The sequence below is a fragment of the Scaptodrosophila lebanonensis genome, unplaced genomic scaffold (genome assembly GCF_003285725.1).
Source record: "Scaptodrosophila lebanonensis strain 11010-0011.00,11010-0021.00 unplaced genomic scaffold, SlebRS2 tig00000001-arrow-pilon, whole genome shotgun sequence".
NCBI lineage: Eukaryota > Metazoa > Arthropoda > Insecta > Diptera > Drosophilidae > Scaptodrosophila > Scaptodrosophila lebanonensis.
This window is the reverse complement of record NW_022060529.1, coordinates 5,085,397-5,111,385: the sequence shown is the minus strand read 5'-3', so window position 1 is coordinate 5,111,385 and position 25,989 is coordinate 5,085,397. Positions and strand designations below refer to the sequence as shown.

At 39.1% G+C, this 25,989-nt stretch overlaps 3 protein-coding genes and 2 long non-coding RNA genes across 6 annotated transcripts in view; 1 reads left to right on the top strand and 4 right to left on the bottom strand.

The window, feature by feature from the left end:
- Positions 1-3,671: 3,671 nt before the first annotated feature.
- LOC115626376 (protein kinase C, eye isozyme) lies at positions 3,672-7,050 on the bottom strand. The gene is made up of 11 exons (XM_030521736.1): positions 6,830-7,050; positions 6,670-6,701; positions 6,369-6,563; positions 6,166-6,294; positions 5,446-5,602; positions 5,152-5,380; positions 4,699-5,096; positions 4,436-4,637; positions 4,181-4,369; positions 3,968-4,108; positions 3,672-3,905 (listed from the first exon to the last, which is right to left on the bottom strand). The coding sequence occupies exons 1-11, from the start codon at positions 7,048-7,050 to the stop codon at positions 3,753-3,755; spliced, it is 2,046 nt and encodes a 681-aa protein (XP_030377596.1). The 3' UTR covers positions 3,672-3,752.
- Positions 7,051-7,728: 678 nt separating this feature from the next.
- Positions 7,729-9,673, bottom strand: LOC115627205 (alpha-amylase-like). The gene is made up of 3 exons (XM_030522828.1): positions 9,494-9,673; positions 8,260-9,154; positions 7,729-8,191 (listed from the first exon to the last, which is right to left on the bottom strand). Exons 1-3 carry the CDS (start codon positions 9,668-9,670, stop codon positions 7,770-7,772), a joined length of 1,494 nt encoding a protein of 497 aa, XP_030378688.1. The 5' UTR covers positions 9,671-9,673; the 3' UTR covers positions 7,729-7,769.
- Positions 9,674-13,585: 3,912 nt separating this feature from the next.
- Positions 13,586-25,989, top strand: part of LOC115627894 (auxilin-related protein 1) — a 30,788-nt gene continuing 18,384 nt past the window's right edge. The window contains exons 1-2 of one of the 2 annotated variants that reach the window (XM_030523797.1): positions 13,586-13,797; positions 15,348-15,912. In XM_030523797.1, the coding sequence (XP_030379657.1) occupies positions 15,763-15,912 (150 nt within the window). In that variant the 5' untranslated portion in view covers positions 13,586-13,797; positions 15,348-15,762. Of the gene's footprint in view, positions 13,798-14,292; positions 14,310-15,347; positions 15,913-25,989 lie in introns of those variants that run through there. The other variant, XM_030523790.1, reaches the window with a different exon arrangement.
- LOC115627921 lies at positions 19,018-19,591 on the bottom strand. Its single transcript, XR_003995724.1, has 3 exons — positions 19,496-19,591; positions 19,285-19,440; positions 19,018-19,227 (listed from the first exon to the last, which is right to left on the bottom strand). It is a non-coding gene; the product is annotated as an uncharacterized LOC115627921 (long non-coding RNA).
- LOC115627928 lies at positions 19,723-20,194 on the bottom strand. The gene is made up of 3 exons (XR_003995725.1): positions 20,173-20,194; positions 19,961-20,113; positions 19,723-19,900 (listed from the first exon to the last, which is right to left on the bottom strand). It is a non-coding gene; the product is annotated as an uncharacterized LOC115627928 (long non-coding RNA).

Sequence of the window (25,989 nt, the reverse complement as noted above, 5' to 3'; positions counted from 1 at the left end):
CTCTTCACATTTTTAGGAGTCTATAACGGGGTTTTAAATTTTTAATGACAGAATAGTACGTATGGTGTGCACTTTTCTTCGACAATTTGTGGTTTTACTTTTCCATTTTTCCATTTCCGCGTGTATACTATTTAAGGGGTGGTAGGTGAACACTTATGTACCATAGACGGTGAAAGAAAGGATAGTGGTGCTTGCATTTTGGATGAACGCTCACAAAAGTGAGTATCTGGAATCTGTGACTGGAATAAATCTAAATATTTCATTGCAAGTAAAAACAATTCGAATATTAAAAACAATGCAAGGAGAATGAAATTAGCCTGAAAGGCTTCCATATACTTGTACACAAATACAGAAACAGGAGAAGACAGTTTGGCCATATTTTGTGGCTTTTATGGGTATATGCATGTCACTTGGGTCATCAGCAGCTCATAAGGTTGCTGACAATGAGCCACAGAGACCGACGACAGTTGGTTACTCAGTTGTTAGTCGCTGGCAGCGCCGCAAAAACGCCAAGCAGTCTGAGATGGCAAGCCACGAGTGTGGTCCACATTGAGACGGAGTGCTCATGCGGAAACGGAAGTGACAGTGTACAAAACAGACAGCAGGACAACCGACAACCGCCAATGGACAGACAGACAACAACAGCTTGCAGAGCAGCACCAACTTCACACACACGTAGTGGCATAAAGCAGAAAATGGACATGAATAAGGAACGTACTTAGTAAAGCGTAACAATTTCATTGTTATCATGCTCGTAATGGCATGAGAAAACTATATGGCTATAATGTATATGCGCACACATGTGTAGGCATGTGTGTATGTGCGAGTGTGTGGGTATGTGCCTAAGCAAATTTACACAAACATCAAATGGGGGCTGAATGGTTGGTTTCCTCCACAAGAAGACGCAATAATGTATAATATTCGGGCAGGCCAAATGAATAGAACAAATTTTAAAGCCACTGTTACGTCAAAAGCTGAAGCATTAAAAGGGAATCTGTAGCTGACAGTTAATTAAAATTTAACTGGACATAAGAAGTAGATATTGGCAGCTGCTAACCTTGTTTTTCGCATATTAATTGCTTTCCATTCAGATGACTAGTAATTTATTGAATTTTCGACTTGAAGGATTAGTATTAGCATTTTTGCTGGATAAATTGTAGTACATAAAAGATTTCGACGTTTAAATTAAATTCAAGCTTCCACAATACTACCTTTTTCTATACCAATTGCATAAAAATATCAAATTTTCGTTGTATACTTATTTGATCGAAAACTTGACAATCTCTTTTTATTAAAGGTTTAAGCAATTTGTTACAAAATTTTAATTTTTGTATATTATCAGCTACATTCTATTTTCATTACATGACAAAAGTCTATGTTTCTGTTACTGTTCTGTTACCTGTGTTTTCAAATTATTTTTCTTTTAATCAATTTCTTTTAATCAATCTTTTAATCAATAGACTACAAATGGCACCAATTGGGGGACTGTTTTTATTATACTTTACCACATTTGTTTGCAGCTCCACAGCGGGATTGTCTTTTCTGATATTTAATTAGAATGAAAGAAAACCCTGCCACTTATTAAAAACACCTTACCTTAGTTGTAGTGCCGTTCGCCAAGTATTAAAGCTAACAAGATATTGTACAAAAGGATATGATTGTGCAAACTCACGCAAAGATTCGCACAAGTGATTGTGACTAGAGTAAACTAATGTGTTCTGGCTTATGAGCTTCCTTAAACAATGTTCAATTTGATACATTAATCTTTAAAGAGATTATGTCGAGCAGTAGCTGCCTGCATATGTGGAGCCAAGCTCATGCCACCTCGCAGCTGTCGTGCCATTATTTATATTGTGTTAAGCACTTTGGCACACACTAATGCTCAGCGTTGTTTCCTGACGCTCTCCTTGTACCACTCCCGTCCCTGCCTTCCACATGACGGGTGAGTCAAAAGCATTTTAGGACAAGACAGCTCAGGCACATGTTGCGGTTTATGGCTTTCGCTTGTTCAACTAACCGCACCCTTTGCCAAAACGAACGGCGCACAAATAACCAACAAGAGCAGGAAAATTATTGCGCTTTGCATTCCTGCCTTGCAGGCAAAGCCAAAGACATTGAAACGCACATAAGACTGCAAATTGCCGCTAAAAGAGTGCGAACAGTTTTTAAGTCAGTAGAGTCGAAAGCAAACGACAAAGAGCTAAAAATGTACAGGGTATTGGACATATTTTGCATGTCCTCTTCGCATGGGTTACTCAGCCAGATAGTCTGTGCAAATTGGCGGCACATTCTTGCTGAAATGCATGCCACAGTGCCATATTTCATCTGAGTGGTACGCAAAGGTGAAATGCACACGTAAAATTCGTAAATATAAAGCAAGGAATGCTTAATAAAATATAGCACACACCACAACTCACACATTTCAAGCAATGACAGCAGCGCTCTGTGGCATGAAATATCTTCTGGGCCAAAAACTATTTGGTAGCTTGCCCAAAGGCAGCATAAACGAAACACCTGCCATAGTTTGCATAAAACCGCCGGAAAAAAGAAAAGAAATTGGCGCGCTTTAATGTCTACATATACACACATCCACACAAATCTGTATATGCTCATATGTAATGCCTGCGAGCGTATGTGCCCGGTTGCGGTTGCCAACTGCCAAACTATTTCGAAACAATTTTACAGCTCAGCGCGTGCTGGATAACGTGTTTGGCGAGGCAGCAGCTACATCTCGTCTCGCCAGCTTGGAAGTAATTTAAAGTGGCCAAGAACTTAAAATGGATGCAGCTTAAATTGCATTTGTTAAGCGGCTAATTGTTGTAACGAAGTAACCTGTTATTTGCGAGGGCAATGCAACAAGTTAACCTAACTGGGCTATGACATGCTAACTAAAACAAAATTGCCAAATTTTGTCCGCGCCTCCACAAATTCAGGGCCTTTCACGGTCGAATTGTAGGCAGCGTCATGCGACTGCTCATTTATCATTTATCAAGGCAGTCAGCCGAAGGCAACGAGGAAGGCAAAGAGGAGACAAAGTCAACACAAAATCGAATGGTCAATTAGTTTGCGAGCATCAGGCGTCCTAAAATGTAAATGTTAGCTGTCAGCTGTTTTCGAGCCATACACGGCGTATGTGTAACATAAAGCCCACCATCATCACAGACTCATGACGTGTGGTGAATTTCAAAATTTCCCCTCACCAATTTCGCGATGCACTTCTCCTGTGAAGGTTAAAGTTCAGTCTACCACTAGGCAGTCGAAAGGGTGGTACCTTTGTGTAGCTCTTTGCCTGTGCAGAGACATTATAAATGATGAGCGGGAACAGCTTTACTGGGATTGAGCGGGTGTTGAGAGTGTGGGTTTGTTTTCATTTGCTATCTGGGCTTTGTTGAAGCAAATAGCTGTGAGCGAGAGCATTAAAACAATCAAGAGACTTGAGATTGGGAGCGAAAGCTTGAAAAAAAAAGGTTGAGCACGCTGTTAGGATTATGTTGTAAAGAAGTGAGGCACTTTTCAGGTTTCAAGTTTGTGAAAGCTTGAAGGAGCTGCTGCAACAAAAGCTCACCCAGCTACAATCCAAAGCTGAATTAAGGACGCTCAAGCTTTTTCTATGCAACTAAAGAAAGCAATATCAATGGGTAATTATTGGTGCAAAATATAATTTTCATTCCTTTAAAAGCTCTTCAAAAACTTGTTAAAGCTTTATTTAGTTCTAGAACCACATAGTTTGGTAAATTCACAATAGTTACACTTTAGATAATGGTTATAAACTCGGGGTTCATATAGGAGAACCCGATAAAATCATTTTGATCCAAATTCATCATAAAAAGCTTATCCGTTGGAGTTAGATCAGTTTTCTCCTTAGTAAAGGCCTGGTCAAAATTGCTAATATCCTTGCGATGTTTCTACATAAATGAAAAGCATATTTCAATTGGGAAACTTTATCTGCTTATGGTCGAGTGCTTACAATTTTCGGAACAATGGGTGGTTCCATTTCGCCAGCCTCGGCCTTATCCCAATCGATTAGGCGAAAGAAGGGATGCGTTGTAATTTCCTGTCTAGCATAGCGACCAGCGCCTAAACGATTATTTGGCTTTTTGGCAAGAAACTGTTAAATGAAATGAATCCAATACAATATAGTAGGTTGAAGAGGGACTATGAAAGTTCAATAATAACTTACGCTTGTGATAATGTCCATTGCCTCCTGTGAGAAATGCTTTGGAAACACGGCCTTCTTGTCCTTGATATTCTTGAATATAGTGTCCTCATCATCTCCCTCAAACGGCGATTGACCTGCCATCATTTCATATAGTAATACCCCAAAAGACCACCAATCGGCGGTGTTTGAATAAGGGTCATAGCTGACAATCTAAAAGTAAAAATTTCTATCTAGCTAAGCATCAACCGTTATGAGTTATTGAAATATTTAAAATACTTCGGGTGCCATGTAGGTGGGCGTTCCACAGAAGGTACGTGTGGTGTTACGTTCGGTAACACCCTCCTTGCTCAGGCCAAAATCGACGAGCCTTACATGGCCCTCGGCATCTAACAACACGTTGTCCAGCTTAAGATCACGATAGATAATGTCGCGTTCGTGCAAAAAGAAAAACGCAATTGCTATTTCCACAGCATAGAAGCTAAGTAAATAAATTGAATTAATAAGACATTTACATTTTAACACATATTGTTGTAGCTTACGTAGCCACTGACTCCTTGAAACGTCCATATTGCTGCATGTGATACATGAGATCTCCGCCCTTGCAGTATTCCATGACAAAGAAGAGGCGATCCATGGTCTGGAAGCACGAGTGCATCGATACCAGAAACGGAGGTCGTCCAGACAAGGCCAAGATGCGCTTCTCATTCATGGGCAATTCCATATCATCGGTTTGTATAATAACGTCCTTCCGCAACACCTTCACTGCATAAAGCTCATCTGTGCCGCGACGCTCAGCCAATAGAACCTTGCCAAACGAACCCTTGCCAATCACTTTAATAAAGTTGAAATCGGCAGCACGAATCATATCTCGTTTGCTCATGTTATGGGGCATATCCTTATTATCCATTCGACGCTTATCATTCGGTCGACGTTCGTGCTGTCAATTTTAGGTAATTAGCTTAAAGCCTAGTAGAATGAATTGATCGACTTACATGGACTTCGTCACGCAAGCGTGCCATGTCATTGATTGCATCTACACAAGGAATGTTGTAGTGCTCACCTTCCACTTGCGATAAGAACTTGTACCAGCCATCGATTGGTTCCTTTTGAATCTCTTCCAAGCTAAACGAGAATGAGCCCATAAAATCGTTGCGTGATGTGCGGTCCCAATCCCAAACTTCGATGAGAAGACGTTTATCTCGATCCTGTGGTTGCAACTCACTGACATTGAAAGAATTATCCGTAAATTAGTCTAGTGCTTGGTTTAGTTGTGGGATGGCACATACAAAGTGAAGGTCTCATTAAAAACCGGATTCAGGTTCTTTTGAATGGTCTTTGTCTTCTTTTTGGTGCGACCGGAGCGATCAGGATGCATTTGCACAGCTATGTAGGGATCACTGAAGCCATTGGTATCCATTGGAATAAGATTGGCGGCTTCCTTGACTGTGAGAAAACTTTTATCAGGAATTTTCTTATATCGGTGTAAACAAGCTATATAAACTAAACTTTCCATATATGTTTATATATAACTCACTATCTTCATTTTCAAATTCTGTGCAAATGCATTCAAATTTATTTTTATATTGCTTTTTTGTTTATTTTGTTATCATTGTTCAACAAGATTCACAAAAACAAACCCTTATTCTTGCATGGTCTTGGGCTGCAAAAAATATATAAGCATTAATTACTATCATCAAGAACACAATCTATGTCACATCCTTTTTATGATAGCTGTGTGTTCGTTTAAAATAAATCTCGGGGCAAAGTTTTATCCTAGTAGCTGTGGCAGGATTATTGACTGTACAGATAGACGGACAACATGGTCTGTATTCATCTCGTCAATTTTTACCTTGCTTTTGAGTGTTACAAACATATACGTCAATAAAGTGTACCCTTTCTAGTGAAATGTGAAGCTAGGACAGATCTGATTTACAAAATTTTATGAAAATACATAGCTAAGCATCTTAAAACTATTACCGGATTACTTTAAAATTTGTTACACTTACTGTCCACTTTCAGATTGTTGCCCTTCAGCTCGACGTAGAGCAGCAGCTTGCCACGAACCTCGCTAATGTCCGCACCACACATCGGCGGAACCTTCTCCTGGCATGCATGATGCACATTCAAATTGCAATCTGGAAGTGCGCAAAGCACCCATTACTCAACATTTACAACTATCCAAAGTATCCAACGAGTCTGCATCACTCACTCTCGCACTTAACGCCCTGATGGGCTACGCCGTGCAACAGCATGCCGCACTCATCGCAAAATGTAGGCGTGGTGTAGGTGGTCGAGATCCAGCCATGCTTCACCTTGGCGCAGTCGGCATCGAAGTCCGTGTCCTTGCCAGGACATTTGAAAACAACGTAGCTGCAACACTTCTGATGTATGTTGAAGCGGCATTCTGTGTGTGTAAATAAATTTATTTTACCATTTTTTAAATTCGTGAACACAAACGCAAAAAATGCTCTAACAATTATATGTATATACAAGTATATGTAAAAAACTACCTTCACATTGGAAGCCCGGTTTGCCAAAGCCCCTAATGGTCGTCGAATGCAACAATGACGAGAAGAAGAAAAGAAACGTGTCAAATTACAGTCTGGCTAATTAGATTAGCGGCAGCAACGCCTGCAGTTATGGAACAAAAAAAAAACGAGCGCTGCTTACCAAATGAAATCCTTGCAATGCCCACAGTAGGTAGGCTGTTTAAAAAAACGCACCGCAAACTTGTGACCATTTACGATTTGCAGTCCTTTACGCTTCAAGGCACCATTTCGCAAACGATTCTTCATGTAGTTCACGATGTTGGCCTCACCAGCGATTTCCACGAGGTTGCTGGGCAATGCAGCAGCAGGAGCTGGAGCACTCGCTGTGGCAGCAGCAGCCATTTTTAAGAAGGATGTTTAACAATAATATGCAATATTGTATTATGAATCTTTCGTGAAGCGTTGGAACCGCGCGTGCCAACGCCTTGTCAGCAACTGACCCCAACAGCCATCGGCGCATGATGCTTGTTACCTGCTATGAAGCCAACAAAGTGCTGGCAAAGTTTAAGGTGAAATTGTGGGCTAAGTAAAGCGCAAACAGCCAATAAATAACAGAAAAGAGCTTAAATGGTCAATGTACACCCACAAAATCAATACACCTTTATTCACTTAGCCCACTAATAAGTTGCACAAACATTATGTGAACATGTGAAACGAATAAGTCCTCAGACAAATTATACAAATAAATGACGAAATAACGTTAGCAGCCAAAGTTGACCGATTGTTCTTCCATAACTACTACAAAAATTTGTACAGCTTTACAATAAATAAAAAATCATCCGAATTTTAGGCGATCTACACAAATGTTCAGAGACTTTCATAGTCGTGGCAAATAAAGTTTTAAAATTTTGATTTTAAGATAAAGATATATACTTTACATACTTTATACACTTATATATAATTCTATTTATGATTCATTAAGCTAAAGAAGTTCCTGAATAATTAAATATTTTTGACACTTAGTCTAACGGACGATTATCAATTGTTTATGTCGTATATATGGAAAAAGAAACTCAAGAATTAAAATAGTTATACTGTCGAGATTATTATTTCGTACTCATTTACAATTTGGCATTAATGTGCGTGGCCACGGAACTAATCGAGCCGGGTGGCAGCTGTAGCTGTAACCAGCCTTCAGCGTCGACATACAATTTTCGCCCGCTACAACCGGAGTCGGACTTTTCGCCATCGATAATGTCACAGTAGACGCCAGAGGGTAGGCCTGTTTGCAGTTTGGCGTTAAGTTCTTTCTCCTTTTCCATATTGATGGCCACAAAGGCATTAGCACGCGCAAAGGCAATTTGCTGGTCATGCTGACTCCACCAATGGGTCAATGGAGATGAGCCAGCTATGTTGCGAAGCTCTATCAGGCGTGCCATCAATGGCCAGCGATGCTCGCAAATCCAGCCCACAAGGTGGTCACATTGTCCATTACGCAGAAAGCGTGGTGCCACAATAGCCCCATCACTTGTGGCAGGTGGGCCTGTGAATGGAAAGTTGTTAGTCTAGAATAAGTGGCACAGGTATTTAAAGAGCAACTACAAGTACTACCCTGATCGCTGTTATTGAAGGCATAAGAGCTCATTACACGTGTCAGCCCATACGGGTGCGCCAACAAAAAGACTAGAGCCGTCTCATAAGGCTTTCCATCTTTGTGCGTCAAGACATCCCCAGCACCAGCGCCATGCCCCCGCTGATTGTCATGATTATCCACAAAAACCACTGCATCCCCCGATGGCAGCATTGACCAGTCAGGTCCCCAATTGTGCAACCATTTAAGTGCATTGCGTCCGCGAAAGAGCTTTCCCAGCTCATTAGCAGCCCGAAACTCGGTGACACAACCCAGAGGGGAATATTCGCTGGTCGTAATGCGCTCTGAACCCAAATCAATAACTTCTTGAAATATAAAGGGCCGCGAATTCGGAGCAAAGCCGTGAGACGTATTCAAATTATGCAGCTGCCCGTAAATGGCTTCCAGATCCTGTGGCCACATGTGCTTCGCAGCGTCTATGCGGAAACCTGCCACTCCCATATCTATCAAGCGATTCATATAGTTGACCAAAACCTGACGCACATGTGGCTTGCTCTGATTTAGGTCCAGCAATGACAACAGGCGGCAATTGCGTACTTGCTGTGGTGCTTGGTAGTCTATAATATTACAGGCCCCATTGAAGTCTCCAGGTCCATAAGGCACAGCTGGATATTGATGCTTTTCATAGTGTGCCAGGGAGCCTCCAGTACCAGTTTGAGCATCGCTTCCACCCCCTGTCATGTGATTAAGCACTGCATCTACGTAGATCCTTACGCCCGCCCGATTGCAACGCGTAATCATGTCGATTAATTGTTGCTCCGTTCCCGACCGTGTGTGCAGTAAATAGGAGAGAGGCTGATAACGTTCCCACCATGGTCGGCCGTTGACTATCCGATTCTCGTTGGGTGGCGAAATCTGAAAGAAATTGAAATAAAAACAAAAAAGATGAAAATTAGACTAAAAAGCTCGCATTAAAAAGATAATCAAATTATAATATTTATGTATATAATACAAAGAAAAGCAGGAATAAAAATCTCCCCAATGTGGAGTACAAAGCTTAATTAGTTCGTCGTCAAAATCATGAAAAAACGTTCCTGTGTATCGGGGCTTACTCAGACGCATTTTTACGCATTTCAGGAGAATAAATTTAAGTTATATTTCATGTCTATTGTATTGTTTATTATATTCCCCTCTCCCCCTTTTGATATTTAGCTTTACAAATGGCTGTAAGACCAATAAATATTTGGTACTGACCTGTACTCCGCCAAATCCCTTAGGTCCCAGAAACTGTTCACATTCTGTGGCTATAGATGGCCAAGGCCATTCAAATAAATGCACCATAGTAGTGCGCTTACCCTCATAATGAGGCTGCTTGTAAGCCCCCGAAAAACTGAGGACGAAGAGAGCTAGAACACAGACTACCATTTGCATCTTTTCAGCGTTGAGGTTAAACTAAACCCAATCGTAATCATAAAGCGCTTATCAAGTGAATGCTACAGTAAATGAAAACAATTACAAATTGCGGGCCGTCCGCTCGGCACTCATCAAGGTCAATCATGAGTGCTCATAGCACTTGTCTGTAGCATCATCATCATTTGAGCTCACTCACAGGCACAAGCACTCGAAATCGAAAGCGCATGAGTGTCACACACAGACGTATCGGCAGACGGACGGAAGGAGAGGTAGCCAGTCTGACAGACAATGACACAGTATTCAATATAACAATCAGCGCCAGCAATCACAAATGCAATGCCCGCATAGTCTGTGACACAACCATCAAACAGGCAGATACACAGTTGGGGCCACAGTGCGTATCGGTAATGTGCCCACAACTGGAGTGTGCCATATCGGAATGTCTGACGTCAATTGTCGGACCCAATCTTACACAGTGCTATTGACAAGAGCACATAGTCGGGATCACTGTCCCAGTAGCAGACGCACATTTTAGAGATGAGAGCAATACGGGTACTGAATGATTAAAAATTAACTATTGGTTTTTATAACTTTGCCACTTCTTATGCCGCTTTAAAAGCCATCTACAAAGATCCTTCACATTACGTTAGTTGCAGTTTTAAAAATGATAGGACGCCTGAAGTGTATACTTTCATTGTAATTCCATATTAAAGCTTATTGCATAATATTGACGTTACCTCATTGAAGTTTTTGACTTCAATAGCTTTGTAACATTGTGAGCCAAACTTGCTACAAACTTCCTCCTCTAAAATGCTTGAACGTCTACACATTTGGTCATCTTCACTATTTATACGGATGGGACATACAATTATCTTCAATCAATTTTAATTGAATGGGCAACTGAACACGGTTCCAGCTATTAGTACCCTCCATACCAGTAATTGCAACACAGATTGACTTATTTCTTTGTTAGTCGTGTATTTTTACGAGTAACTCATCTCCAACGCATATATTCTGCTACTCATACATGTAGCATAGTACACACACCCACACAACCATTATGGTCGCATTTTGTCAGCATTTCTATGTCTTTGCTGACTAGCGCTGCCTGTGTGCGAAACTTTCGCTAACGATGTCGTTATTTGTATGTCATTCTTGATTAATTTATGCATTTGATATGAGTAATTGCTACTGAGAGTACCAGAGAGAGAAATGAGTGTAAAAATACGTGTGCCCCACATGGCGTATGATTGATATCGTTTTAATATAAAACTTTTGCTGAGCCATTAGCGTGCAGTGGCAACCGAGCATACACAAAGGGTTTGTGTGCATTTAAGCTGAGGTTAAATGTGAACAAAAAACAAAATGCACAATGTGTATAAATAAAATGTGCAGAGAGATGTACGGCCTAAAAATAGCCAAACAAGCACAGCAGCAACAAAAAGCGAATTGAGCGCAAAGTGCAAAAGTTTTTAAGGACACACAGTGGCAACAACTACGACACCAACAACAGCAACAGCAACAGCACCAGCACCAGCAAACAAAAAAATGGGTGTGCGAGTGCATGTCATGAGAAGGACATACACATACTACACACTAACAGACATACTCGTACACCCACACTCATAAGCATCGGAGAAACACGCTACATGCTTACGAGCCTCTGAAAATGACAAGACGGGCTACCAATGACGTCAACAAAGGCAAGAAAAGCAAACACCTCCAACAAGCAAAGGGCGGCCATAAAGTAAGCGGGCAACAGCTCAGAGCCACCAAAATGCATTTAAGCGGAAATGGGACATTTCTGTTGGCATTGTGAGCATCGAGATGTTATTAAAGCCACTGTGCCCGTTACTTGAATACGTATGTATGTATGTATGTATGTATCATAAAAATCTACTTACTCGTAGAGTGCAGCAGCGACTCAGCACATTTTCATTTCAACAAACAGACAAATAAACAAACAAACAGACCAAGGCAAGCACCTGAACACACACACAATGCGTTTGCAGTGCAAATGCTAAAGCCAGCGGCATACAGACAGTTGGACGCAGACAGACAGTCAAGCAGAGCGTGTGTCTCGCATGCACACAAATAAATTTCTTGCCCTGTCATGCTGTTGCAACGGTAATGGCAACAACAACAGCAAGCCAGTTGCAATTTACGTCATCATTTCCATGGCGTCGCTGATTTTATTTTGCTTGCCCAAAGCAGGCCATGTGCTCGCACTCTCACCTGAGCACTCTCTCTCACTCTCTTCATCTGTTTTGTATAACACTTTTCGAGCTCTCTCACACACTTTTACCAGCATTCCAGTGACTTTGCTTGTATTTGCCTTTTGCTTTTGTACTTGTAGTTGTTGTTGTGTGTATTTTGTTGGACATTTGCGATTTGTTTTGGCTGCTTGTTACTTTTATTGACCCTTTTTCGCCATTTGACCTGCGCTCTTTATACCTATTGATCTGTATAGTATAACTAAATACGATACGTTCTGAGGATGTGAGTGAAAATCTGCGGCGTTTCCCTTTGATATTACTGTTGTTATACTTATCACAGCTTGTGTTTGGCCAGCAATGATGGCAAACTTTTTGCTGTTAGCCAACGTGCCGGATTTGTGTCATGACTATTGTGAGACTACAGCGTTGTACAGTGGGCCGCAATGAATAGTTTTGAAATCAAAGTATTATTTTAATTAAATAAAATATACTATTTTATTTTATAAAATTATTTTGATTATTATTATTTATTATAATTGTTATTGTTAAACTAATTAAAAATATAACTACATAGCCAGACATTTGATCAATTTATTACATGCTAATTAAAAATATTTTTAAAGCTGGTGATGCTATCTCTTAACTTTTCATCCTTCGTGTAAAGGGAACAACAATTTGCGGACATGGTTTAGGGCTTAGCAGAGTCTACACACAAAGTTTGTCACTGTGGACTCATCCATTTCATCCAGACATACCCAGATTAATTAATCTGACCATGTTGATTAAGTTATATAGGCTTTTATCTTTTAATCCTAGAGTGGCTTATAAAGGCCATGCTGATTAAGATGCTTGCATTAAAGTGCTGCCCATTAAAAAATATATCCAAATATCCTACAATTCGCTGTTTATTAAATGTAAATTGTTGATGTATGTTTACTTAGGCTTCCAAGTCTATAACACATTTCGTAGTTTTCATATATTTCCAGAGAAATAATCCATGGCTGGATATCCTATTAGGCTTTCTAAGTTAATTAATTACTTTTTCACACTAGAAAGGCGCAAACCTGGAAATGTAATTCTAACAAAGTTTCGCACATGTAGTGCACATAAATTCACTTTTTATGGCCACAAAAGACCGCAACAATTAGCACTACAAACAATACCGACCATAATTAACCGACGCTCGTAAAATTGAACAACTAAATGCCACAACTGAAACCACAAAACAGCAAATGACGAAGCCCCAAAGCAGCCAGCGTTGCCGATGCGACAAACAAGCGCAAAGCAAATGTGCCCCCGACTAGTGATTTGTTTATAATACTTATACTGTTGTGAGCGTCTCTAGTTGCCTCTAGGCGCCTCAACGGGCCCTAGCCGCAATCACTGAGAGTCGTCAATGAAAAGCGCCAACATAAAACTGTCAAAATGTGATGACGTTTTGTTTACAAGTCTGTGTGTGTCTGCGCAGTGTCCATTGTCCGGCCTAAGAGGCAAAGCGAAGTAAACAATAAATTGGCACTATCTACTGCTATCTATTGTACGAGTACCCGTGCGAGTATTTTAAACTGTTATACAAATTAGCCGGCTACCTAACTGGCGCATGCGCCGATGAGGCGTCCCATTACTTGGAAATCCTTACTTTGTCTTGCCTTTCCTTTCCTGCCATACGACCGTCAGTCGAAATTCGGCAGGCAGTTGCTTTCGCAGACGCCATCGTGAATGTTGTGAGCGCACGTGGCGTATGCGTAATTCGCCAGCATGGCGTATGTTCAAGTGCTGAGCCTTGGCGATGGCGCTGGTGTTGGCTCTGGCGATGGCGATGTCGACCCAAAACGTGCAAAAATAAAAGTCAATTAGTGAAAGCATGAAAGCAAATGTAACGAAAAAGAGACTGCAACAACGACACGAGTAAAGGAAATAAGCAATACAGTAATATAAAGTAATACGAGTTTGCGTCAATTTGTGGCCATAGCGTGTGGCAACTGAGCGTGGGCACCACTATAACCGAGACGAACCTTCGAGTTGCGTGTAAAGCGCGTCGTGTTCGTATTTTTTGCAATTTAATAATCATAATAATTAATTCCAAAGAAGGCTGTCAAAAAGACAGGCGGGAAAATAAACAAATGTTGGCAGCCTTAAGGCCTATCTGGAAAGCGTAGACTCCACCTCCAATAAGCTCTGGCTGTGTGCGTGTCTATGCTGTGTGTTCTGTGTTACTGTCTTTGCAATGACAAAACTGGAAGCGCAGCGTGCGTCGCTCACACACAAACACAAACACACACACACACACACACACAGAGTTTTGCAGTACCACGCACGCAGCTTCCATCGTTGCGGTTGCGTGGGAAACTGTGGCGTTTGCCTGCTACATTCGACATTCAACGTTGGCCCTCAGTGCACGTGGCCAACTAGCGGGCTACTGATTGACTTAGCGGCGTGCAGTGCGTGTTGTGCGACATTTTTCTATGTGTGTGTGTGTGTGTGTGGGCAACTTAAATATCAGAGAATTTAAGGAAAAGTGCGCAGCACGCTGGCTTATGGCAAGCTAAGCCCAGCGTGTAATCAACTGCAGACACATTGTCGTTTTGGCTTGAACATGTTTGTGCGTGTTTTGTGCAAAAAATAAAAATAAATTGAGATGTGCGCTTGCCGTTATGCGTGAATGCGTGTGTGTGTGTTTGTGTGTGTCTGAGTGTGTGCCGTGATTTATTGTATGGCGACATTTGCTGTAATTGAAATTAATGGCCATGTAGTAGCGCGTTCGCCTGTAATTTGAACTTAGAACTAATGTAAAACATAAATTTTATTAAATTCAAAGCGCATTCATGCACATAACTGCGTCCGAATGATACCCAAGGATATACAATTTGCTGCATATTAAAAGGCGCTCCAGCAACATTTCTCTGCACAAATATTTGCTTCAATAACTTATCAAAACAAACGAGAAATTCTAATGAAACTAAATTCGTAATTAAGTCAAAAGTCAAAGGAAGCAACAGGATATAAATCAAATGCCATGCACCAAGAGTTTACCTAAAATATAAATTTCCTAAAAATACCTTCTATTTGTAGATATGCAAATACACAAGAGCATATGCAAGTAGAGTACTTGCATACACTTACTCGTACAGTTGAAAGCAAGGAACATACTTGTATCAAAGCGCCCTTTGAATGCTCAAGTGCCTGTGAACACTACGTATACGAGTCGTATGCGTAGTATCAACATATATATGCATATATATGTATATATATAATTGTAAATATGTGTTAGCTGTGTGAATTCTATGGGCGTACTCTTGGGAGTAAAATGCTTGTGTCCCACTCAAAATCTAGACAGCTAACAATTGCGCACAAGCAAACAGCAGCGGGCATGATAAATTACTTTCGAATTGTTGTTGCTGTCCCAACATTTATTGCGTAGCATTGAGAACTGCGCTTACATTTTTTTCAATCAACAACACGCTTGATATATATTGCAGCCATCACCATCATAATCACCAGCATGCGAAGGAAAAAGAAAGCGAAAACAAATGAAATGCAAAGCACGCCAATTATCAAGTAAAGGCGCAACGCAAAAAAAGCGAAAAGCAAAAATAAAAAAATAAAGGCATAGAGCGTACAAATTGGCCAAGCAAAATGTCCCGCAAATGACTTACAAGTATTCTGGTTGCGTGTGTGTGTCTGTTTGCATGCTTACATAATGAGCAGGCATTCATTAGCTAAAGTGCAACTGTGCAATAAACATACATACTATACGTAACTTAAACTCAATTGCAAACAAACGCAAAGCAATATTTTTAAACTCAACTAGACTTAACTCGTCAAGAAAAAACCAAAAATAAGCGGAAATAAGGAGTAGAGGAGCTCAACGCCGAGTGTGTGACGAAAAACGCCATGCCCTTCGGACGCAAATCACCGCTGGAGGCGCTCGCTCTGCCCGGCGTTATGCTCGCCTATAAGTACTCACAGTTCCGGCAAAGGCGGCGTGAAGCAGCCAGTAGACGTGTCACAGAGCGTGAGTTATCTGCGCTACACCACAAAATCGTGAGTATGCCATATGCTCAGCAGCTACCATTTGTTACAATCAAATGTAAAATAAGTAAAGTTTGACAGCATAAACAAAAAAAAATAATAATAATAATAATAAACAAACATATTTCTTTTATTGGCCCATAAAATGTGCATGGACAATAAAACTTGAGCTTCAGTCCTCAAAGCATACATACTCGTACAGCAGAGACAGAGTGGGAAGTGGTTCAAGATACAGATAAAGGGGCCGGCGGCAAAAAGCAAAAGCAGCCACTAAAAACTGTATATTTAAGTGCCCACAAAACACATCAAGGAGAAGGGCAACAACAACAACAATAACAACTGTCAGCTACATAGGAATGGTACAATGGCTTTGACATTTTAAAGTGTCTGCAGCTTGTTCTTGTTGTGGCTATAGCTGCTGCTTTTTGTATTGTCCGAAACGCTGCTTCAAAATTGTCTGTCTCTCACATTGAGAATAGTTTGTCTGGTTTTTGTCCCACACACCCCTTTTTTATGATAACAAATAGTTATAAAAATAAAAATCACTTTAAATGATGGCCAGCGGCGTCGGCAAAGGTGTTCGTGTGTGTGTCGAGTGTGCCAAATGGCTTGGCTCTTGCTTTGCCGGGCAAAGTATGCTATAAAAATATCATGCGGTCTGTGTGAAATTGTTCGTATTTTGCGAGCAGATGCGAAAGGGGGCTATGCTAAACATTTTATCTATTTACATGATTTTAATGCGTTGGGTTGGCACAGCTTGTGAGCCTGTATTGCTCCTAGATCATTTCAAATAATGCCAGCACTTGAGAAAAATGTACAACGTCATGTAACCGACGGCCGACCAGTTAAAAATGACTGGATAATATCCCACATATATACAAGTATAAGACATTTCTTTCGATGTACATATGTAGGTACAAAATAAATGCATTATATAAATACGAATGCAATTGAAACATTAAATTTCCATTTGAGAATATTATTCTACCCATCATGCCACTCTACTTGTCAGCTTGCAAGATTATTTTCCCTCGAAACCAACAATTTTGAACAAATCCTGATAGAATACTGAAATGAAATTATAGCTAAGCATTTTTTTCTACTATGAAATAAAACATTTCAATTGTGTAATCATACAAGTATTAAGTGCAGAATAGAAATGTCACTTTTTAAGTTGCTTTAATGAATCATTGTTTGTTTCAATTGGTTTGGCAGATTAATAATTAATAATTTAATGACCATATACAAAGGCAATATAAAAAGTCCTTTGGCTTAAAGATACAGACTAATTCATCGGGGACAAGGAGGTGCTTTTGGGCATCTACCCTCAATAACTTCTTTGAAATCTAATAAAAAAACAAATAACAGATTAAAAGCTGTGATGGGTTTTCCTTATCGTAAGCACGAACAAATATAGTAGATATTCCGTCGTACTTGATTGACGTAAATCTGATTTTTTTTTACTATAACTCGCATTAACATACATAACACACCTAATATGATATCCGTAGCGCAAGTACGTGCATATGTTTGAAAACATGTACCGTTGTGGATACATAGTTCACCCCTCGATGTTATACACTCTTTTTCCTGTGTTTGTATGCCAGAAATGACATGGATTGCTAAAATAAAAATAAATGTTAAAAGCATTTTAAAACATCTCTCACAAACTACTCACCTATTAATAATACCTGATACTTCATTTTGCTTAATTTGAACAACACTGTTAAGAGTTGGCTTTTTTCTAAAAATTTATAGTCAAAGTCATTAAAGGGGTGTAAAATAGAAATTTGTTACACTTATTAATTATTAGCAGGTAATGGTTGTTCACAGTGGAAATTACTCCGAAAATGCTCAGATACAAGTATTACTAGAGTAAATTATAAAAAACAAAATGAAGAACACAAATCTACCAGCTGGTTGGGCTTATTATTTCGTAATACAAACGGGAAGATTAATAATCGGACAAACAGATAGCCCTACCTAGCTCTGTCTGTTACATGTATTCTGACTTTATAGTACAATTAAATACAATTTGTAATAAAAGCAACACAAAATAAATTCTTGTTTAATAGCATGGTCTGAATGCAGGGGTCTTACCAAGTATTTATAACAGCTACGGTTATCAATTTGAAAATGTAGGTTCTTCTAGGCCCGAAAATACTTATTTCTTATAGCATATATTAACAATATGGTTAGCTGTGGCTTAAGAGAAGTTTCCAATACTAATTGCCGTGATTTTCGCAGCCTATTAGCACATAAAAGCAAAGATATGTGCATTAGCTATTTATATTACAATATTTTAAAATCGTTGACAGGCAGAATTTTTGGAAAGCTTTACCTTGTTACTAGACAATATTTTTGACAACTATTAAACACACTAGTTATATTAGTTGTGTGCGAGTGTACATGGAACACACAGAAGGAGGCGTGGTAGACCTCACAAAGTATATATATTCTTGATCAGCATGACAAGCCGAGTCGATATAGCCATGTCCGTCTGTCCGTCTGACCGTCTGTCCGTCTGACCGTCTGTCCGTCTGTCTGTCTGTCTGTATGAACGCAAGGATCTCCGAAAGTATAAGAGCTAGAATAACCAAACTTGGTGTACAGATTCTCCTGAGCCCGAGAAAGCACGAGTTTGTTCATTTTTCCCGAAGCACCCCCCGACTCCCCCCCTATTCACGATTTGCTATAACTCCCGTAATTCTTGGAATTTTGAACTAAAATTTGGTAGACACATCCAGTTAGTGATTATATATTCATTATGATAGGTTGATCCGAAAGAAAGTTATAGCCATATAACCAGGCCCAATGCACACATACATACATGTGTACAAGTACACAAACACGCCTAGACACGATTCTGATGTAAATGTAAATGTATGTATGCATGTATGGAATATTTTATATTTAATTTAGTTAATTAATTAATTAATTTAATTAATTTAATTTCTTTTTTTGTGGGGTGGTACAGGATATTTAAGAGTTGAGCCTGCTCGACTTTAGCATTCCTTTCTTGTTTTTATAACGTTTTGGCTTTTTCAAGACATACTCTTGTATGAAAACGATATTTGTACTACACCGTCTCCGATTCAAATTTCTCCAAATGTCGCATATTTGGTATAAGAAAATATTTTTATTACCTTCCAGAGGTACATCTGATTAGTTTAAATCAGTATAATAATTCAATTGGCAAGCACTTATTCCATTAACAATATTTATAAGTAGTGCACAATGGACATTCCTTCCTTTCCGCTTTCGTCTAGCGGGGACAAACGGGCTTCAATTTCTCTGAACATCTTCCCCTGCTGGCTTCTTTGAATTCTAAGAAAAACTAGTTACACGTAACAAGCCAATTAAGAATTTATAGCTTACTCGTACCTTTGTTTCCGTATTTTTTGCGGTGGGCATTGATTACTTCCATAGCACACAGAGATGAAAATGATTGATAGCATTCGCCGTTGAAGCCGCATAACATACCTCGATTTATCGTACACTTTTTAACAGGTGGCTCTTTTGCAAAAATGATACAGATTGCTAAAGGAATCAAATTTATTTTGGCTTGTGGTAGATGCAAGTCTCAAGTACATACCCAAAAACAAGATGTAAAACTTCATTTTTAATAAGGGAGGATCGAAATTTTCAAGCATTTGTAAAGTTGAGAAACTTTCCAAAATAACTTCAAAATCATCAGATATGTCTAAAATTGGTAAATTCGTTATGGCAAGGTAACTAACTGTGTAAATATATTGTCGAAGTCGACAATGAAATGCGCTTCAATGTTGCTCAGATTGAAATAAATAAACGGTCAAAAGCACGTCAGGAATGCAAATAATTCCATAAAGAATGTTTTATATTTATAAATCAAGCTAGGTTGTTGTTTATTATACTCATGCACAACATTTTATTCTCTACATTAGATGCTGTTTAACTTTATGTACTTTACAAATAGCAAGTTGGGTGGTGGTGCAGGCGGTTCTAGCGATTTGCCGAAATGCTAAAAAAAGACAAGTCCAACATACTTCATATGTATTTTTAAAAATTATTTTTCACTCACCAGTCTTAAGAAGACAATTCGCTTGCTTTATAACACAATGATTGATGAATGTATAATAGCAGGTGCCGTTGTAGCCACACACGGGCCCTGAAGTCTCACGGCAATTAACAGTGCATGGCGCTACCAATTGAATAATACAACTGATAATAATTGCTACAAATTTCACGATGGCATCTTTGAATAGTTTATAAATACAGGACCCATATACAGACCTCTATAAATAATTTTAGCGTTGAACATCATGGCACTCAGTAAGATGTAAAATTTAAATGCATCGGCCATGGACAATTTAAAGCTGTGAATAAAATAATTAATAACGAAAAATCATTTTTAAAAGCACAAAAATTACTAACTAAAGTTAAGTTAATTCGAATGCGAAAACACCTTAACACAATTTGTTTATTGTTTTCCCGGCTAATTTATAAATTATAATTAATTTGTTCTCCCTCTAAATTATGTATTATTATCATTTTCTAATTTAATTTTCCTTCCGAATTTTTCTTATGTGACGAAACAGATCTCAGAAAAATGTTTTATGTACATGTGATGCCTGAAAAATTTGTAGAAAATGCGTCAATCTAGACATTTTTTTGCAAAAGTAATATTGGTTTGAAAAATTTTGTTAAATACAATTAAGTATATAAAATAAAATAAAGGGCTCACAGATTTTAGTTTATAAGTTTTCGTTTTTTTGTTTATTTATCGTAATATCTTTGAAATTATTATAAAGAATATGATAAATTCGCAAGAAGCCTTTTATATTTGTACTGCCCAATCGCAGAAAAGTTTCTCTATACCCTACCACTTTTTACTATATATTAACTCATAGAGCAAAGCAAACAGTTCACGCTTATCATTTGCATGTTAGAAAAAAAACAAAAACAACAAAAACGACGACCGTTGCAAAAACGCCACTGAAATGAGCAACGTGCCACTACAAATGCTAAGCTCACTTAAGATTTTACGAGAGTTGTTTGAAATTTATGACTTTCACAGCAATAGACAGCCACGCCCACCCCCCCACACACACACACATACGACTAACACTCAAGCATACTTAGTGACTTACATAATAGCCAGCAAAAGCAGCAACTACACTACAACAACAACAGAAAGAATAAGCAGAGTAATTGCAAATGCACAAAATATAAACTGGCTGACTGCTGTTTTGCATAAAATCTGCTGCGTGACTGTAAAGTTTTTCTTGTCTAACCTTGAAACAAAAGCAAAACACACACGCACACAAACACAAACACATCTGTAGGCAGAGTGGTAGAGGGACAGGCTATATGAAAAAGCTTTTACGCAACATTAAAAATTACAAAGACCTAGTGCCGGCTACGAATTAGTTAGCACAAAAAAATCAAAAAAAGCTTTTAGAATTAAATGCATAAATAATTTACAAAATTAGGTTAAGGTGTTATGGGAACAGTTCCAAAACTGTTCAAAGTGAAAACAGAGAAAAAACTAACAGAGCCTTCTCAGAGCCATGCTCGAATTAACGGCATTCGAAGTTCGTGCAAAAGTATACAATTTTATGCATTCTTAATATAATTACATATTATTTGATATTATATTTTTATTCTGCCTGTTAAGATTTTTATAGAAGTGGGGAGTTGAGATGTGGAGACTGTCTTTCTCTAGGAGCTGGAACTGCAGGAATAGGAACCGTGAACATTTTATCATCACTGATGGGGCTTCCTGACTGCATTCCTACTTCTAGTATATCTGAGCGGCAGCTATACTACTGAAGTAAGACTAATCAATCAGTTTTATTAATAGTATAAATGATAGTTGAGTCAACACGTTTGCTTATTATCAAATTCAATTCTATTATATATACAAGTATATCAATTGAAGTCTTTTCACCAAATAGTAGTTCAGTTTATTTATCAAATATTTGATACGAGGTGTGTGCACAAATTTTAAATAGTGATGTTCTCGTTTCAAAGTTCCTTGTTTATTTATAACAGTACACTATCTGTTTATATTAACTGATACTATTATATAAAAAGACTGCAGCATATGGTCGAGTAGTTTTAGAACCGCCGCTATTTTCCCTTAAAATGTATTTGTTTGATAAAATTAAAATTAAATTGTTCTCATTGTTTACATTACTATTTATGTATATGCTCTTTACATTTATAAGTACATCATTGTGGCACATTTTCAACTTACGGCGATGGGTTGCAGTGTGAACTTACTGCAGAAAATTTGGCATTTGACATTGCGTTGTGGTGCTAACCAGAGGGCTCGACTTGATGTGCCATAAATCGCAGCGCAGGCATTTTAATTAGCTATGGGCTTTGCGCCTGTTGTCGCATGGATATAAACGCAAGGATATGAAATGCGGTGGGCCAGCCTGTGGACCAGGGCTGACACAAGTCGCTGCTGGTAAAAGGCAGCACAGTTGAGCTCATTTTGTCACGCACTTTCGCACACACTCATACGAAAATATCCACACGTACGAGTACTAGCAGGTGTACGAGTATGGCACAGCGTTGTGCTGTCATTTCGCAGGTAATCCCCGAAAGTATGCCACAAACAGAAAAGGTGGCAACGCACATTGGCGAGCCATAAGACGGAGTCAAAGTGTAAATGGTTGCAATTTCGTAAGTTGTAAATGCAAAGGCAAGGTAAGCTAATGCCGATACCAATGTTGTTGCCACATGCTTGTGCAGGCAGGCTTTAGCTTGTCTCGTTGGAAATGCAAAGAGCGTAGCTCTTGAATACCATTTGGGCATTAGCTACATAGCAAGTGAGCTTGCAAGCCTTTTGGACTCGCCAAATTATAAAATCTCTTTGCTAGCTTTGGCAGGCCATGCTGTATGCCTATGTTAATGGCATGATTACGTATACGCATAGTGTGGTAAAACTTAATTAAAGCGCACGCTAGAGACACAATTCCATAAACACATCCGCCACGGGTAGCGTTTTTTGAAACGGCAACATTTTATAAAATATTTACAGCCCACAAACATTTCAACTAATTTTTATGTTAACAAGCAACCAGACAGCCAATCTGCATCTAAAATACGCCCTGGTCGCGTGACAATGCAACATAAGAACAATTCTTGTGCGACAGACAACAAGAACGATAACGAAAAGGGGAGAAATGGAGCAGTATCGACATCGACCCACGCCAAGGAAAATGGCCACAAAATATTTTTGTGCTATGCCATAAAATTTATAATTTACTTAGTCGCCTTGGCGATTCTTTGGCAATGGCCAGCGCAACGGCACCCGAGCGCTAAGACGGAAGTCAGGCGTTTCATGGCAACGGCAAAGGCATTGAAAATGCTTGAAATTAATGAAGCCTGGCCACTGCTGACTGCCATGTTGCTGACAACGAAGGTCGCAATGCGGCGCAGCCAAAAAAAACAAAAATAGGGGACTTCCATTTCGAAACATTTACAAGTGACGCCTAATTGAAATGTGGACAGGCCACCTGAGCAGACAGGCAGTCAAATAGGCAGGGAGCAAATGGCAAAAACTTGTAACCTTTTCCACATTCAAAATTTATGGACAGCGTCAGACCAAAGGGCCAGCCCCAATTCGCTGTCCGACTCTCTGACTGTCCTACCAAATGACTGACGTGGTCATTAGCTGCAGTTGCATTTGAAAATGTCAACTGCAAATTTTTGAATTATATGACATGAAAATTTATAGCAAGAAGCAGTCAGCCAAACAAACTGTATCATCAAAAGCGCTCTGTAATTTGCACGTTTTGCAGGCCCCTTTCTTTGCCAATAAATTCCGCACAAACACAAGCACTCCCTTTTCACGTGGCACACAGTTTTAAGCTTTGCTTAGTCATTCGAACATGTTGGCTGCTCATGTTTTGGCTTTTCGTTGACCATTCTCTTTGTTTTTGTCTCTTTTTCGGCTTGTGGTCAAAAGGCAGGCAACCAGGCTGCAAGCAATAGCTCGTTTTAACCCTGTAAGGGCTACCACTGAATAGCAAAGACTTATGTAAAAATGAAATGTAAAAATTCTATAGCATAAAATACAATGAGTAATTCATTTAAGATAATTAACTTATAATTAAGATAAAGACATCGAAGAACTTAATACTTTAGCAGTCATTATTAACACTTGCTTTTTTTGCAGTGCCTCTATCCCATAATTCTGTTGGAAGTGTGTGGGTAATTTCTTAGAACAAAAGCTGCACTTCAACTGCACTTAACTAAATTGAACAATTTATTTAAAACGCATTTTGTAATAAGAAGCAACATTTGGAACAAAGTGCAGGGTATTTTTAATTCGATAGGACACCGCTATATGGCTCTTAGTTTTTGCTCCTGTTGGCGTTTACAAGCCAAGGACATAAATCACACAAAGTGTTTGTGAAAATAATTCCTTTTTTAGTGTTTGGCAAACTGCGAGGAACTGCCGCCGTATACCAATATTGTAGAACGTTATAAATGCGATTTTGATACAGCGCCCTGGGTGTCGTTTTCTCGTGTCCACCGCAATCGAGCGTTTTTAGCCTTACATAAACCTCTTCTATTGTCCATGACAACTGATGCCAGCATTGGAATGGGTAAATAATTGTCTGCACTTGGATTTGCGACAAAAATTTGTGGCCAGGCAACTCAATGTAACCCCTTGATCATATAAATCAACAGAAATCAAACATTAATCAACTTCATGAGCTGCCACCAAATGGCCATTTAACATGCCCGCTCACTTAAAAGCCGCGCCCAAAAACAAAGCCACATTGCAGCCAATTGCTAAATGTTTCCCTAGTTGGCTACCCCGCCAGGCCAAAACCAAAGCACGCACGTACGCACGCATCACGCACATAGCGGATATCCGCGTAGTAGTAGCCATTTTCATTTTCTTTGTTTCCAAGAAAATGGCAAGTAATTGAACTTTGTGTCGCGCCGAACAATCACACGCAATCGAGGGCAAAGGAACCCCTATCCGTCTGGCATAAACACAGAACTGCAAAACCAAGCACATACACAAAAGTTCATTTAAATGCTTTAGAATGTCAAGCAGGGGCATACCTAGCTTTGTTGTCGTCTACCCCTTGAATACACACACACATACACAGCCATGCAATTAGAGTGCATTAAACTTTACGGTATACGCATTGAGTTCATGTTGCTGTTGCCACCAGCAAATATAATTAATGTTGTTTTTGTAGAGCAGCCTTCTTGTTGTTGTTGTCACCATAGTGCTATTTAGTTTACTTTTTCGCAATCAGCGCACATACTCGTACACACGCGACTTAACTCTCACGTGCTGCATATGACGTGGCCAAAGGGTTGGCAAGTGGGCAGCCATCGCCAGCCATGGCCATCCCTATTGCTAGCGCCCTGGGTGCGGCAACACATTAGCGCAACACACGCGATCCCATTATATTGTACAATTTTATAATGTGTGTGTGTGTGTGTGTGTGTGTGTATGTTTGCCTTTCGAGCGTTTACTTTAAGTGCATTGATTGGCAAACTTGTGAGGGTGTATGTTTTCGGAATTTTCAATTGTTAATTTATCATTTAATTTATTTATGCACGGCCATTTTCTCAAAAATAGCAAGCTCAGTACAAAAACATATTACATATTTAAATATATCCTGATTGTCACAACGTTAAAAAAAAATTGCAGAAATGAACAACTGCTTATCTTAATTGCATTTTAAATATATATTCGAGATAAAGAAATTAGTAAGATTTTCAATAAAGCAGGCTTTATAATAGACATACAGATATTTCAAATGGTGCGCAAAATTATCTTTATTTCAAAAAAAAAACAATAGTCGCGTCCATTATTATAATAAAGTAACTATAAAAGTGTACATATATTTAAGACAGTAGTCCTTCGACTTAAGCGGATACATAAACAGTCCTACATATTGCTCCCAACTTTTGACAACTCAGGTGCACCATAAAACAAAACGAAAAAAAAATTGAGCACGACACAAAATTAATATTTTATTAATTTTTTCTTTTCACATTGTACACACAGTGTACAACTGCCACATCCACAACAGTAAGCAAACTTTTGACGCTTTACTTGTATAA